Raw genomic sequence first — 17,087 nt, forward strand, 5'->3', positions numbered from 1 at the left:
CTTTACGTGGTTCCTGCGGCTGGCAGATGCTCAGGCGCCGGCCACTGCAGGCAGAGAATCAGAACAGGAGCATCATCAGCCAAAACAGGGCTCTGGAGAGAACATCAGAACAGGACGTTTTGGAGAAATCTGAGTAGGACCCAGCTTCTGTAATATGAAAATAATCTCTAAACTTGAAAAAAATAAAAAACAGTTACACATATAGTCTATATTTACTGATCCTATGAACTCCTCCCTGAGGATGCTCCCATCAAGTACTCTGCATAGGGATCAGCATGGGTGCATAAGGGCACGGTGTTTGTTGAAAGAATCAACTTCATTTTCTAAGATCTGGATTCACTGCTCAGACTTCAACCATCCACACACTGGTTGATAGAGTCCAAAGGGGAGGTGGGGTGGGAGTGGGGGTGGATAGGAAGTCGTCTCAAAAACAAGTAAGAGCTAAACAGAGGTTAAACATGCTCATCAAAAACCCAGATCAAGGAATTTCCATGACCAACAACAACACTTCCTTTGTACATAAACACCTTAATCACATTGTTGTCAGTTTAATTTATTTTGATCAGAAGTGTTGACGACGGCAATAATTTCTTTAACAGAGCATTCCAGTAATCCTCCCACGTTATTTCCAGTTTCCTGTTTTACTGGATGCAGTGCCTTGGTCCAGGGTGCTTGTTATAAACAGCAGGAGGCCTGAAGTAAGTGCTGAGGAAAATAAGCCAGTGGGTCAGGAACCTGGCCGTGAAAGAGCCATCGCTATAGTCTGGCTGGTAGAGCTGCTGAGTGATTTCAACTCACAGTGACCCCACGTGACAGAGGCAGCGGTTCTCACCTCGGGGTCCAATGAAAAACACATCAATATTTCACAATATATAATTACATACAGTTTTGTGATTAGACACTATGCTTTAATTATGTTCAATTTGTAACAATGTAAAAACACCCTGCATATTAGATATTTACATTAAGATTCATAACAGTAGCAAAACTCCAGTCATGAAGTAGCAATGAAAATAATTTTATGGTCATGACAACATGAGGAACTGTATTAAAGGGCCGCGGCATTAGGAAGGCTGAGACCCACCGCTCTAAGGTTTTCTCTGGTGGTGTACTGCGTTATGCTTTAAGCTGCTACCACGCCCAAGGTGTTAGTTCGAAACCAGCTGCTCCATCTGGGAAAGACTGGCAGTCTTGGAAACCCACAGGGGCAGTTCTACCCAGTCTGACAGGGTTGCCATGAGTCAGAATTGAATTTTTTGTTTTTGTCAGCAACAAAAAAATAGATGTTTATTTCATATACGAATTGCAAATCAGGGTAACACCAGGGCTCTTGCTGCTGCTCTGTGCAGCCCAGTCAATTCCCTCTCACTGTGAGACGGGAGAAGGTTGGCACAGCAAACCTGTTCCCACCCAACGATTTCTACAAGTTTTGCTAATGTCACTGATTGTAATCCCTACAAACGTAACACTACTTATCCGACTTTATCCCTGCCTTTCACTTCTCCATTCCTCCTTCTGGCAGTGAGGTTTTTAAAAGCCTTTACATAGGGTTTCCCAGGCTGTAATCATTATGGGAGCAGATCCACCAGCATTTCCACCACAGAGCTTCTAGGTGGGTTTGAACTGCCAACCTTTTGGTTCACTGCGGAGCACTTAACTATTGTGCCTGCAGGCCTGTGAAAGAGCTAAAGGAAGCTCAAAGCTGACCGCATTGGGTGCTCTCTGTGTCTCACACGGGGGAAGAGGTCACACAACTGGCAGGGCTGGAAGTTTGAGAAATAGAGCTGGAGCTACTGTGTGCTCAGTCTTTACCTGGAAGCAGGCACTGTTCACACCTCGTTTTAAATCCTTACTATCTCCCTGGGAGCCAACTCTCATCCTCTTCCTTTTACTCTGTACAATCTCATGCCCAGACAGATAAACCCAGCTGTCCATGATCAGACAAGCACTAAGTACCATTGCTCAACACAAATGCACTTCCCGAGGCCACCTCTTTTGCAAGTGTTGTGGCCGCTGTCCCAGGCTCACTCGCAGGAGGCACTCAGGAAAGACGGAAAGCAGAAGAGCCAGGATTTTAGCTAGGGCTGTTGGGCCTTAGAGTCAACATTTTTTGGATGATAACAGAGGGAGAATTTGGCAAGGGACACTTGGTAGTCAGGGGTGCAGGTAGCCACTAATGGGCAGTTCTCCTCCCAGAGAATTGTGCTGGGTGTTAAAGGCAGTCCCCAGAGGTTACGTACTCTAAATTCCATTTACATAGCATCTGTGAGAGGATGTAGTTCTAGAAAGGGAAACAGGGTCATGGCTGCTGGGAGTAAATGGAAGGCTGTGGGGGGAGATCGGGTGAGGGGGGGTGTCAGCTGGAGGGGGTGTGGGTGTCAAACGCGAACCTGGAACTCCTCTGGGTGATGGGGATGCTCTTTCTCTATCCTGACTGCATCGCTGCCAATATCCTGGCCGGGACGCTGCAAGAGGTTGCCATTGGAAAAACTGGAAACTGGCCAAAGGGCACAGGAATGTCTTTGTATCCTTCTTCCCAGCTCAAAAGAAGAATTTTAATTGCGGGCCTGGCTGAGCAATGCAAACAAGCCACATTCCTACTCTTCAATGAAACGGGGACAGAGCTTCAAGGACAAGGTGGCTCGTAAGACAATTCAGGAATCACTCCCAGCCCATGCACAGATACTTATGTCTCTCAGGGTTCCTGGTGCTCAAGGTAATTTGCTTTGCCTAGCAAATGCAACAGCACATGGCAGGCCAAGCCCTCGCTACTTATAGAAGAAGCCAACTAGGCAGACAACTGTCTCTTTGTTTCTGGATGAGAGCCCCCTGGGCCTCCAGAGTAGCCCCAGTGGTCAGTGTGGTCTCCCATTGCTCCTAAGGGCCTCCTTCAGGATATGGGTGACTAGAAAAAAAGTCTTTGGGGGTGAGGCAGGAGGTAAAGATTGTGAGGTGCTATAAACAACTAGAGTGAAATACATGTTTTACAAGGCTCTGAGACCCACCGAAGGAGACCTGCTGGTGGAACAGTTTAAGTTTTGTGGTGAAGCGAAATTGCTTAAGTAAGGCTCTTCAATCCATGTCTCAATACCTCCAACCAAATGCTTGGCTAAGACCATGGAAACAGGGTGTGTGAAGCTCTAAGAGAGGGGCTTGGTTTACCCATCACCCTGGTTTGAGAACACAGGAAACGAGAAACTGGACAAGCTGCCAATGGAGCACCTGCCAGGGCCCTGCCCTACCAGACCTGGCGGACAGAGGCAGCAGGGGGGCCATACTGCTGAGACCACGAGTCAGTGCGGCAGACTGGCAGTTGGGCTTCCTGGCCCAGGGAGGCAGAGGCCAAGGGACCCTGGAGCTGAGAAGCTGAGGACCTGAGGGTAATTTGGCTGCTGCCAGAGAAGAGGTACTGACTGTTCGGGACCGAAGCCTGTATCCTTTTGCTGATCCTGGCTTTCAGTAGCCTGTTAACTTCACTTATAACCCCCCATAATCGTGAGCACGGCCTGTGCGTTTTGTGTGGCTACTGCAGTGAATTATTAAACCCAGCACAAAAGTAGAACATTGTGGGTCGGACGGCTGGTGTGAGAACAGGTGCAGAAGGCTGGAGGGTGGAAGCACATCTGGCCCCTACCTTGTGGCAACTGGCCTTGGGCTGGTACCGATCTGGATCCTTCTTCTCCCTACGGTAGCCAGAGGAGGTCAGGCCTGGCCCTCACACCATTTTCTCCATTAGTCAGCTGCTTAGCAAAGGGTTGGTAGTTTGAAGCTGCCCAACAATGCATAAAGATGACAGGCCAGAAAACCCTATTGGGAAGTTCTAGCTGTCATATGGGGTTGTTAGGAGTTTGAACCGACTCAATGGTACCCAACAGTATGGCAGGGTCCTGGGGTGGGGACAGTGGCTGCTAACTGCAAGGCTGACCATTTGAATCGCCCTCCTCCACCCCTCCCTGCTGGCACCATGAAAGATAGGCCTGGTCTTCGGCTGATAGCCAATACAACCCTATGGGGCAGTTCACACGGGGTCGCTCTGAGTCAAAACTGACTTGAAGAAAGCGGGTTATAGAGCCTACATGAGACGCTCAGGCGGCACCTCACCTGGGGATTTCACGCAGGCAATGCAGGTGGAAGCAAGCAACCTTAGCTCTGCTGAAGGGTATGAGCAGAGCCTAGCAAGGCTTGTTCAGAGTCAAGAAATAGCCTGAGTTCAGGGTCTCTTCCCTTGGTCTGTGATGGCCTCACCGACCATGGAGCAGTGAGCCCCAGCCCTTGGCCTCTAGGAAACGGAGCCGGAGTGTAAGGTTTCCTGCCGATGGAATTCCCGGTGGGAAAACCAGATAGGAACAAAAGGGGACTTACCAATCAGAAATCCAGACATGATGCCCGCTATCTTCCACAGGTGGCTCCACGACACCTCCTGGAGGACATTCGTGGCCAACAGCAAAAGGATGATGTTCTCCAGGAGCATTACCTACGAGACCAAAGGGAGAGCCGTCTCACCTGTGAGGGCACGGAGCAGGGAGCGCGCCTCACCAGGGGGATCCCATCGCCCCGGGCCCCCGAAGCAGGGTTAGTGTGAACGGGAGAGGGAGTTTCCTCAGTGTCCACATGGCTCACTGCAATGTCTGCAGAATCCCACATGCACAGGGACTTAGACCAAACTGCAGTATCGGCTGCCCTTGGTGAAGCAAGACAAAAGAATTGTTTTCCATTTCATATAATCCTCATGGATTGCTTTCATAACAGAATAATTAACCATTTCTGTAGATTCAGAAGTGTCACAGGATTCCAACAGACTACCTCAAGAGACTATTTCAATACGAATGTCCATGAACAACTCTGCCATTTCTCCCCAACACTTTGCCTCTTCAAAGCTGTTTGGTGTGCTACCAGCAGGTGGCAGCAAGGCATGCGATCTTTGCTGGGGAATAAGGGGCCTCTCTAAAGTCCAGAGGGCACAGCTCTAGCAGAAAACTTACTGTCCTTTTGACCCAGCCTGGCTTACTAATTTCTCACTCTCTGTTTCTTCATTATGTGAGCAAACGTGACTCCCTTGAAAGATGCTATATTTAAATACGGTCAACAAAATACTTCAGGGAGCCCTTGTGGCGTAGTGGTTATGCACTGGGCGGCTATCCGCAAGGTCAGCAGTTCAAACACCAGCTGCTCAGCAGGAGAAAGACGAGATTTCTGCTCTATAAAGTCTCAGAAACCCACAGGGGCACTTGTACCCTGTCCTATAGGCTCGCTATGAGTTGGCATCCACTCAATGGCAGTGAGTTAGGTTCTTGGTTTATGAACTACTTCTGAAAGACACGCAAACATTGTGTAAACTCTAATAGTGTTACTCTAAACTGGTCTAAAGCCCAGGCAATTTAATGACTCACTTCATCTCTCAAAAATTCAAATGAAGAGAGATCAAAAACTGTATTTGGAGATACTTTACAACTCAAAGCCACGGTCTTTTCAGTGACCTCGCCTGCCTGTGGAAGGTTTACAAGGACGTAAGAAGGCCCCAGAAGAATGGGGACATTTGAATCAGGGCACTCTTGAAGACTACTGAATGTCCAGGGACCGCCAGAACAACAAACACAATCTGTCTAGGAAGAAATACAACCAGAATGTTCCTTAGGAGCATGGATGGAGAGACTCCGTCTCCATGTAATTTGGACATGTGATCAGGAGAGACCGGGCCCGCAAAATGACATCAAGCGCGGCAAAGCAAAGGGCCGGTGAACAACAGGAGATGAGGGACACAGTGGCTGCCACAATGAGCTCAGACACAACAGCTGTGAGGCTGGCGCAGGCGCAGGCAGGGCTTTGTGCACAGGGGCGTGAGGAATTGGAACCGACTCGGTGGTAGCTGACAACAGTCACAGCTCCAGCCAGGTCCAAACCGAAACTCACTGCCATGGTCTCGATGCCAACTCCTAGCGACCCCAATAGACAGGGAAGAACTGCTCCGGGGAGTTTCTGAGACCGTTACCTCTTTACGGGAGTAGCACGCCCCATCTTTCTCCCTAACCATATCCACTCTGCTTATGTCTTTGAACTCTGGGTGGCATTATTTACAAGTTCAACAAGTATTACATCAGTATTAAGTGGCATTACCAAGTGGTTCAATCCAGAAAACTTGGCATTCTCTTTCTGCTTCTCAATTAACCACATCCAATTAGCTGTCTGGTATTAGGGATTCTAAAATAAGTTTATCTTTTCTTTTTAAATCATTTTATTGGGGGCTTCGGCAACTCTTATCACAATCCATACATACATCCATGTATCAAGCACCTTTGTACACTTGTTGCCATCATCATTTTCAAAACATTTTCTTTCTACTCGAGCCCTGGGTATCAGCTTCTCATTTCCCCACCTCCCTACCTCATGAACCCTTGATAATTTAAAAGTTATTATTTTTTTCAAGTCTTACACTGACCGATGTCTTCCTTCACCCACTTTTTTTGTTTTCTGTACCTCTGGGAGGGGCATATAAGTAGATCACTGTGATTGGCTGTTAGTCTGGGTACTTTAGAGAAACAAATCCACAGAAACTCAGGCATAAGAGTTTTTTTAAGGTTAAATGCACATCAAGAAAACATGCCAACCCAGTGCTGCCCAAACCCACAAGGCCAACATTAACCCATTAATCCATATGTCTGATACCAGTCCATAAGGTCCTCCTCCATCTCACAAAACAGACGCAATGATGCCGACTGCAGGAGGAAAGCCGAGTCAGTGAATGTGTAAACATCTCAGCGCTGGCAGCAGTCCCCACACGGGTGCTCCAGCACGCAGGGCTGCATCGGGGTAGGTCCATGTGGCTTCTTCTCAGGGATGTCTTGCAGGAAGTGAGCCTTGCAAGCTGAAGCAGGGATCTGGCTAAGGGAGCTACATCCTGGTCTGACCACCAGAAAGCAAGAGACCTGAGAACTAGAAAGGTGAGGCTCACCGAGCCATTTATCTCTCCGCCCTTCAATTAACCCCACGTGTGTTTATTGGCCAGGTTGGCACAATAAACTAACTACCTCATCGGCCCTCTCTCTTATCTTTACTCACATTCACGCTCTGGCTCAGTTATTATCCGGGCTCCTGTGTGCACCCACCCTCTTCACCATCTCTCGGCGATTTCCTCTGCCACCAGAGTGATCCCTTTACTGCAGGGCTGAGCTCCTCACAGCACCTTCACCTCAGGACCGAGTTCCTGCTCTTTGCCTGTGCAAGCTGACCTGCTCGCTATTTGACCTCCACCTTCCTTTCTAGGCCATCTTCCAGCACGAAGTCCCCACGCTCGCACTCTCCTTCCTGTGAAATCCCAGTTTCTCCATGCCTTTGTTTTCACAGCTGGGCCTCACAGAGGACTGCTTACAGCAAGGTCAGCAGTTTGATACCAACCGCTGCCCCACTGGAGAAAGAGGCAGCTTTCCTTCAGTCAAGAGTTGCAGTCTCAGAAACCCACAGGCAGCTCTACCCTGTCCTTGGTGTTGCCACGGGTGGGAACTGACGCTACAGCAGTGAGTTTACCTAAGATGCCCTTCCAGCCCCACCTCCCCACCGTGCCTCCTCCGGGAGCGAGATCTCACTGATCTCACAGAGCTAGCGGAAGGGTCACCTTTAACAGTGACTTCCCAGGACGTGCTTCTCTTTCTGCCTGTGTATTCTTCGGGGACTTTGATAATATCACTTCTCTTATCTCAGCAGTTTCCATTAATTGGTTTGTGTCTTTGAAGACACTTAAGAGTGTGACCTTCTCACACCCTGGCATCTAGTTCCTTCTCTGGCACCAAAGAAGCCCATGTGTGTTAAGTGGATCAATCAATGAGTGAAAGAGGTTCAAGTTTCACTTTAAACGGAAACAGTTAGAGGCCCGTTCCCACCTCCGAGGAAGGTTAGGACAGATGCACGGTTCACTGTGTGGCTGACAATCACACTCAGCTGAGCCTGTTTCCAAATACGGATTCCTAGGCGCCATCTTGCAGTGGTGCTGTGTTGGGCTGCTAACCGCAAGGCCAGCCGTTCGAAACAAGCAGCCCCACTCCGGAGGTGAAAGAGGGGGCTCTCTACTCTCTTAAAGTGCAATGGTAGCAGAAACTTGCCTGTCCTCTGGGGTCGCTATGAGTCGGCGTGGATGCTTGGGGTTCCCACTCAGGCCTGTCGAATTATAGCAGGAGGTGAGGCCTGGGAATCTCTCTTTGGGAAAACTGCCTGCGTGTGAAACCAGTGAAAGCCAGGTTTAGAAACAGCCGTGCTGGTGCCTCCCACTCTTCGATCCTAAGTCCACGAGGTAGGATTCCCTGAACCAGGCAGAGAGGCACGCGCAGCAGCACTAGGTCTATAGCCATTCATTGCAATCTCGCCTCTGTCTGATTACAGGGTCCCAGAGATTAGGCGACTGGCGGCCCAGAAAGGCGGGTGGCTTAAACCCGCCGGCAGCTGCAAAGGAGAGAGATGTGCACGTTGGCTTCCGTCAAGATTCTATGGCCTTGAAACCCCAGGGGGACACTTCTACTCTGTCCCCGAGGGTGGCTGTGAGTCAGAATGCATTTGATGGCAATGGCTTTCGTTTGTCTAATTCACTACATGCCTGTGAGCGAGGTTCTGGACCTTCCCGAGCCTCAGTGCCATCCTGTAAAGCTGAGTTTTATCTTCTAGTTTTGTGAGAGGGAGGTGGAATAAGATGGTGAATTTAGGGCCCAAATCCCACGTGCTGTCTGTTATTGTTTTTGCTATCATTCCCAGGATTTCAAGGTAAGAACAGGGAAGTCATCATGAGCTTCCCTGGAGGGAAAACGTTCACTGACTGAAGAAATGAACTGAGCGACTAAAATGCCAACAAACTCCACAAGTTACAACTCTTATCTGGGGAAACACAATTCCCTTTTCCTACTTATTGTTCACTAGAAACCTGGTCCATAGGAAAACAGAGGCCCAGTTCTTCCGATAGAATGGGAGACCGTTGACAATTTCCTGTGGTCACTGGTGAGACCATGGGGGTGGGCGGTGTGTTCCCTAACTGCCATCGAGCCCACCCTAACTCAGCCACCTTGCAGAACAGGCTAGAACTGCTCCTGTGCGTTCCAGCGACAGAAACTCTTCATGGGAATAGAAAGCCTCCTCTTTCTCCGGAATTGCTCACGAGTAAGCGCAGAGTCAAGGGCTGGTGGTTGGTTTGGCCCTGAGCCGGCCTCCCAGCACTGAGGCCTCTGTGCAAAAGACTTTCTGAGAACCTCGGGCCTGGGCCTCTCAGGCTCTTCTGAGGGCTGCGGCAGGCGTTGTGTGGGACTGCGGTTTTCGTCTGACGCAGGGCAGATCTCAGGCTGCTCAGGCATAGGAAGGTCTCCACATGGAGATGGTGGGTCCCTGCAGCAGCTGGCTCTCAGGCATGTAGGTGCAGACGCTGGGCTTCAGTCATCTACCCAGATGTATAGTCCTCGGGTCTTGCCACGTAGCCAAATGGGATCAGAAGGTGCTTGGGATTCTTGAATAATGGTCCAGAGAGTCTGTTGCATGCACTGGCTGACCGGCGTCAGGGAACCGGGATCAGCCAGCCCTGCCCACCGCGGGGCGTGCACTCTCCTGTCCTGTCCGCCCATCCTCTGTGCAGTGCCCGAGTGGACACCATCGACTTTCTATCTGTCCGCCCGTTCCACACTCCCACGGCTGTAATCCCTGTGGTTCTCGTCTCCGCCCCCAAATGGGATCCACAATCTTTCCTTAAATGGGCTCCTAGCTGTCTGGGTGGTTCTGGAAGCTCTTCCGCCTCTTCGTGGCAATGGTTGACAGCTTTGCATTCCCCTCTTGGCTATGGATGTCCTTAATGCTTGTTTATCTCGACCTGCCATGTGGTGCTCGGCACTGGGCTCTGTGCTTGACATCTATTATCTTACACACCCCACCCGATCCACAACCCTTGGAGTGGTAGAGACACGGGGATAGAAAAAGCAGCAAATACGTTATTTCAAAGAACTCAGAAGCAAAAGCTCTGAGTATCAAACCTTAACGGGCTGGCTGTCGAAACCTAAAATCCTGTTTTCCCCTCTCACGCTGCTACTGGGCACCTAGGCCATTGAGATGTGATTTTTCCAATGAGGTGGTGGCTGGGGAGACTGGCTGTACATGTGTGATGGGATCCCAGGGCCACTGTTTCTCTTTCCACTCAGAGCACCTGCTTGCTTGTCGTCCTTCGTCAAGGCCTTAAGCTCAGCAACCTAGCGAAGAAGAGGAAGCCCCACCTCGAGATGGATAGACATGGGGGCTGCAACCACAGGCTCAAACAACACGGCAATTGTGAGGATGGTGTGTGGCCCTCTGCCACGTGGCTCCGAGCTGGCATCAATTCGACAGCACCTAACCACACAACACAGTGAGCTGGTGGCTGAGCTGGGAAGAGTCTCCGCTTCTCTTCCTTCATGCAACAGGCTGAACCCCTTAGGGGAGATCTGCTGACAAGGGTGACAGTGATGAAAACTACCACCCTCCCACCCCACCCCTTGTGAAGCCTCTCATCATTTTATTCCTGCTTCAGCAGTGCCCGGACAGGCCCACCGGACTAAGAATGAACTGCTTTTGCAAGTGGGTGGGAACATCAACGCTCCATCGACACCCTGGGGCAAGGGAAGCGCGTTAGCACCTTCAGTCCCCACTCTGAGTCACTCTGAGTGGGGCATTACGACTCCTGGTTTTCCAACATGGAAGCTGAGTTGTGAGGAGGCTCCGTCACTTGTCCAACATCCCAAGTGCCATGGACGGTCTGTCTGGCTCCACAGTTCTTCTGAATGTGGGAGAGGACCACGCAGCCCTTCCTTTCCTCCATGAGCAGTGCGTTTTCCTGCCCCCACCGTGGCTCCTGTCGCCATCCTGGACTGCCTGTGCCAGCTGAAGGTCTGTTTATCTTGTGATGTGAACAACAGCCACTGCTTATTATTGACGTCGTGCCATTATTTACGTACGTTATTGAGCCTTCACAAAACCGGGCGACCTTCTTTAACCTTCAGAGGAACTCTGAGAAGTAGGTGGCACTCTGCCTTAGTGCGCTGATGACAAAACAGGCCCAGAGACTTTAAGCTCTGGGCTGACATACCACAGGGCCTCACTGGCAGAGCTGGTGTCTAACACAACACTGTCTGACTCAAACATCTGGGCTCTTAACCGCTGGGCTCTATCATCTGCCCTCTTTTGCGCTCTTCAACCTCGCTCGAATTCCACGTTCAAGTCAAGGTCTCTGGTCATCCCACCAGGAAGTGCTGTGGGCAGGTCCTTTGCCCACCGAACATTTTCGCTCTCTGGTGGCTAGCTCCTCAGAGGTGGGCAGCCCAGGCCTTCTTCCTGGTCTGTCCGTGGTCTGCAAGCTCTGCTGAAAACTCTTCGCTTCGGTGGCCCTGCTGGCATGTGAAACCCCAGTGACCCAGCTGCCAGCAGCACACAAGCCACCAAGGTACGACAGACTGACAGACAGGCACCAGGGACTGCCAAAGGAACAAACACACCTGTCTTGGAAGAAGGACAGTCTGAATGCTCCTGAGAGGTCAGGGTGGGGAGACTCTGTCTCAGACTTTGGGCATGTTGTCAGGAGAGACTGGTCCCTGGAGAAGCGCTACATGCTTGGTAAAGCAGAGAGGCAGTGAAAGAGAGGGAGACCCATGACAAGACGGGTGACCACTGTGGCTGCCACACAAGACCAACCGTGAGGACGGTGCAGGGTGGGTGCTTCGTTCTGTGGCACACGGGTCGTTGTGAGTCGGAACCGATCAGACGGCATCTAACGACAACAAAAGCAGGGATGCATCCTCTTCTACTGTGCGCTTTGGTGCTTTGGGCAGCTGGAGGCTCTGTGCCAGCTTGGTGTTTCCTATACTCTCTAGGACAATGCCTTGAACTCAGTGATGAACCCTCAAAAATTGGGTTGAGTGTGGCCATCTAGCTCAGAAGCAACAAAGCCCACATGGAAGAAGCACACCAGCCTGTGCGATCCCGAGGTGCCGGAGGGATCAGTTATCAGGTATCATCAACACAAAAAATCCTATCATTGTGAGTGAAGGGGAGTGTGGAGTGGGGTCACAAAGGCCTTCTGTAGGCAATTGGACATCCCCTTATGGAAGGGTCTTGGGGAGGAGAAGAGCCAGTCAGGGTGTAGTGCAGCAAAAATGAAACATACAACTTTCCTCTAGTTCCTAAATGCGTCTCTCCGCCCCCCCCCCCCCATTATCATGATCCCAATTCTACCTTACAAATCCGCTAGACCAGATATGCACTGGTATAGATAGGAACTGGAAACAGGGAATCCAGGGCGGATGATCCCTTCAGGACCAGTGGTGAGAGTGGTGATACTGGGAGAGTGAAGGGAGGGTGGGGTAGAGAGGGGGAACTGATTACAAGGATCTACATATAACCTCCTCTTTGGGGGACGGACAACAGAGAAGTGGGTGAAGGGAGACATTGGACAGTGTAAGACATGCCAAAATAACAATTTATAAATTATCAAGGGTTCATGTAGGAGGGGGCAGAGGGGAGGGAGGGGGAAAAATGAGTAACTGATGCCAGGGGCTTAAGTGGAGAGCAAATATTTTGAGAATGATGAGGGCAACGAATGTACAAATGTGCTTTACACAATTGATGTATGTATGGATTGTGATAAGAGTTCTATTGAGCCCCCAATAAAATGATTAAAAAATAAATAAATAAATAAAAGGGCTCTCTAAAAGCTCCTTAAAAAAAAAGTGGGTTGAGTGAAATGGACATTGCATGCTTGGTGCGATGGAGTTGAGCTCTACTTACATTTAAAAGGTGGCGTGAGATAGAGCGGTTAAACACACAAAGAAGAGAGATCACCAAATAGGCGACAGTTATCATTGTCACAGTGACTAGGGAGCAACCAGATATCAGCTTAGTGTTTTCAGAGCCTGACATTTACGTTTCAAGATGATAATGCCTTTTGGGATGCTCTTAAAATGAAGCTATCCACCGTTAAGTAGAGGGGCGCGCACAAGTCCATTGCACCCACTGTCTGTACAGTCAACATTAACTTTTGACAAACCCATTGGCACTTGCCATGTAAAACGTGACCATCCTATTTCTGGAAGGGCTGTCCCAGAAGTTAAGGTAGCAGAAGATGTACACAGCCCCGACGAGCAGATTGAACAGCCTCCAGTGGCAGGTGCTGTCGATGAGGTCACTCTGCTGTGCCACCAGCCAGAACGTCATCACCAGCCAGTGGGACCCTGGGGAGTCAGAGAGCACAGGGAGGTCAGTGGGCACAGTGGAAGTCAGAGAGACCCAGCGAGGGGGCATCCAGCAAGGACACAGACACTGAGCTTGTGACACTGACATGCCCCTCTGAGCGCCTTGCTCAGGGCCCTGACCCAGAAGACAGGGTAAGGCCAGGAAAGGGCCCAAGAAAACCCCCAGCTTTCCCTTCACAATATAAGGGGGTGGGTGTTCAGGGTGGGCGGGTGTGTTCAAAAATTTTGTGGGAAATGGCATTGATTATAGGAAAATGGAATTTTCCCATGAGCTTTTGAAGCCCCCTCGCCTATGTTCTCATTTGGTCCTCTAAAGCTTCTTCTTAACGTAGCTGAGAAACCAAAGGCACGTTTCCATCACACTCACCAAGACCATCTACGCACCCTGCCCGGATCCAGAGTGCTTCAGGAGCGACTCCACCATCGCAGTGGGAGCGAACCCTCTCCACACTGGAAGGCAAGAACTCTCTGAGGCCCGGCCACCGTTTTTGGTCCTACATGTTAAGATGGATCATATCCGACTGGAGTGCGAGTTGAATTGTTTAAAACTCGACAGCACGATTTTGCGTTAGGAGCGCTCTCTTAACACCTGGGCATTTCTGCCAATAAAAGCATTACCACTGGTGCTCGGCCTGCGGGCTTCTCAGTTCCAGCTTCTCGAGTTCGCTTGAAAACAGGCGCACACTGCTCCTTCTGTGGCATGCACCCACGGGTGACCCAAGCGGCCCCAGCTGGCAAGGGCACACAGGCCCTATTCAGTTGTCCGGCAGTCAGGCTGAGTCCTGTCACTGCCAGCACGTCTGTGCTCTGTCAGGCGGAGGGCAGCGGAGGGGTTTGGTTCCGCACAGCTGTTCTACTAGAATCAGATCTCTCTGGTTCAGCATCTACATGAAGGGGCAAAGCCATGGAGACTTTGAGAAAAATCATAGATCTATTGTATATATTTGCATTGGGTCAGAGAAGGTGGGGCTTCTTGCCTGGGTGAGTGACAACTTTTCCAAAGAGGAGATTTCAGTCCACGAGACAGATAACTTGGCACTGTTACGAAAGAGTTCCTTACGGCCACAGATGCTACGTTCTAAACCCCGCTGGGGCTTTGAAGGGCTGGATAGCGGAGCTCGGGAAGCGTCTCGTCAAAAGTAGCCACCATGGATCCCTGCCATCCCTGTGCACTCATGGGGAGCTGCAGTCTCTCCTTCTGTCCCACAAACCCACGCTGGCCGGGGCGGCTTCACCAACGGGATCTGGCAGAAGTTCTGCTGGGCCTCTCTTTGAGGAGGCCTGGCTGTGTCCACTGCTTTTCCCTCGGCGCTCACAGTTGTTGGGCACAGAAGTCCCAGCTACTTTGGTGACAAGAAAGGCCACTCCAGTGTCCCACACATAAATGAAGGTTTCCTGCGTGTCCAGCGCAGTGGGGCCCCCATGAGTCCAGACCCCAGCTATGGTACCACAAACACGCGTGGCACGCCAAAGCTGGGGAGAAGAGCTTACATGGTTATTTTAAGTCATTACCTTTTGGGGTGGTTTGTTATGTGGCAGAAAAGCCCCGGGAAGCAGCTGTTAAGTATGTGGCTCCAAACGCAAAGGTTGGTGGTTTGAATCCTCACCGGGCAAAGATGTGGCAGTCTGCTTTTCTACCGATTATAGCCTTAGGACCCCTCAGAGGCAGCTCTACTGTCTTATAGGGTCACGATGACTTGGAATTGATTGGACAGCAATGAGTCTTTCTTCTTTCTTTCTCTTTTTCTCCCTCCCTCCCCTTCTCCTTCCTTCCTTTTGGTTATGCAGCAATAAAATACTAGAACATGAACTTGGCTTACCTCCAACAACTAAAACCCAGACATGGTACGCTCTGTAGAACAGAACCAGACTCAGGACGCGGGTGCCCAACATGCCCATCCTCCAGAGCTGCTGGCAGACGAGGGCAGCCCATGGCATGGAGAGGTGACCCGGCTTCATGAAGCCCATGAAACGAGCGTAGGACACTAGGGCCCAGGACAGTGAGGACCAGGAGAACACGGCACTCACTCCTGGAAGGGAAGGACACAGACCATAAGGTCAACAGCACCCCACCAAGAGTCATTCATTGAATTTCTTCTGAGGGACACCAACTTCGCAGGGACTATCCCTAACCAAGCCTGTTCACCTGTGGGAACATAACAATCCTGCAACGACACCACGCGTGTCGACACGGAGAGAGGAAGATCACTACCACATAATGTAGTAGACGAGCTCCCCCACAATCAGCCGGACGCTCTCTGCCTACACCCTTGAGTGAGAGCACCAACTCACGGATCAGCTACTCCTCTGATTTCAGCTCTGTCTCTAACTAAGCGGCTCATGCAGTCTTCTGAGCCCGGGGAGGCTGCCCAGACATCCTTTATAATTCAGTACATATGAAACAGACTTAGTAAAATAAAACCAGAAGGTCAAACTGGTCCTTTGATATGTGATGGATGGTGGTGCAGTCAGTCAGTCAGTCACGTCGTGTATGCTTTTACCTCGAGCGATTATCAGTGGGCCACACTCCCCACGGGGGGGGGGGGGGGGGGGGAGAAAGGGAACAGAGCGGTGCAGCGGGGCTAGTGAGGAGCAGGGTGGGGAGGAGTGAGGGTGGGAGGGAGGTGGAAGAGTACATACAGAAGGGAGGAGAGAGGAAACGAAGCAGCGACAGAACAAAGAGGAGAAGACAAAGCTGAGCGGGAGTGGGAAACGTGTCCAGTTACAGGGACAGAGCGGTTCTCAGTTTCCACGAGGCTCGGGCTGAGGTGAGAGCCAGCCCATTGACTCTGGGAAGAACTAGCACATCGATCTTACTCAGAAGCCAAGGCAAGAGCACCCCAAGCCATTTTTGAAGGCAAATGTGGCTACACAGACTTTCTGCCCATGAGCAGACTTCAGAACTCAAACTTCATAGAAGAGGCAACGTTTCGTGAACCAAACAGCCCAAATGAAAGCCCATTTTCAGCATCCCAGTATGCTGCCACGCGGCTGCTTGTTGCTCTCAGTGGCCATTGAGTCCACGCCAGCTCATGGCGACCCCATGTGGCGGCGAGTGGAACTGCTCCACAGAGTTTGCAGGCAGCAGATCATGGCTTTGTTCTGAGACACCTCTGCTGGGTTCTGCTAGCTCAGAACCACCAACCTGCAGCTGTCAGTCAAACACTTAGCCATTTGCACCACCCCGATTCTTCCAAGCAGGGAGACTCATATTGCGGGGGTTTGCTGAAAAAGGAACGTGCTTCTGCCCCCCTCAGCGAGTTGGTCCCTCTGGGCTCCGTGGTCAAAGTTCCTCACCTGGCACGATCTCTGTCAAGTCAGAAGCCAGAAACACATATGTCTGAAGCAGCAGATGGGGCCCAGTCTGAAGAAGGGCTTCCAAGAGGCGGAGGGCTGACAGGTCAGCCTCCTGCAGCAGCAGCTGGCCCAGGCGGGGGCCGTCCCAGTCCTTAGACACAGCAGCAACGGCAGCATCCCAGTGCCTACGGGAGAACAATGGGCTCCATGATCAAGAGCCAGACAGCGCCTGGCTCCAACAGGACATCCTCCTTTCCTGTCTTATCATTGAGATTGTGGCATTCCTAAGGATAACCCAGAAACATACTGGATTCCAGAGGCGCTCAGGAATAACTTACAAACTTAACAGTCACCAACAAGGCTGTCAGTAAGTCTTACTTCAAGCTAAAGACTTCAGTACCAATGTAAGGGTCGGGGTGTGGTCTATGAGTAGGTATCCCTACTCATTTGCAGTGTGTTCCACTAGGTCAGACTGGTAATCTAGCTTTCTATTTAGAGGTTCTGAAAATATTGTCTAACCGTGTGACAAGAAAGGCCTGATTTGTGGCACACAGG

The 17,087-nt window shown here is 50.8% G+C and overlaps 1 protein-coding gene across 1 annotated transcript in view; it reads right to left on the minus strand.

The window, feature by feature from the left end:
* The window catches only part of XKR5 (XK related 5), a 33,378-nt gene that overhangs the window by 6,458 nt on the left and 9,833 nt on the right, over positions 1–17,087 (minus strand). Inside the window, exons 3-6 of the mRNA XM_075556430.1 lie at positions 16,533–16,717; positions 15,056–15,265; positions 13,045–13,214; positions 4,363–4,474 (exon numbers count right to left, since the gene is read on the minus strand). Coding sequence (XP_075412545.1) covers positions 4,363–4,474; positions 13,045–13,214; positions 15,056–15,265; positions 16,533–16,717 — 677 coding nt within the window. The remainder of the gene's footprint in view (positions 1–4,362; positions 4,475–13,044; positions 13,215–15,055; positions 15,266–16,532; positions 16,718–17,087) is intronic.

This window comes from Tenrec ecaudatus, chromosome 8, assembly GCF_050624435.1.
Source record: "Tenrec ecaudatus isolate mTenEca1 chromosome 8, mTenEca1.hap1, whole genome shotgun sequence".
Lineage (NCBI taxonomy): Eukaryota > Metazoa > Chordata > Mammalia > Afrosoricida > Tenrecidae > Tenrec > Tenrec ecaudatus.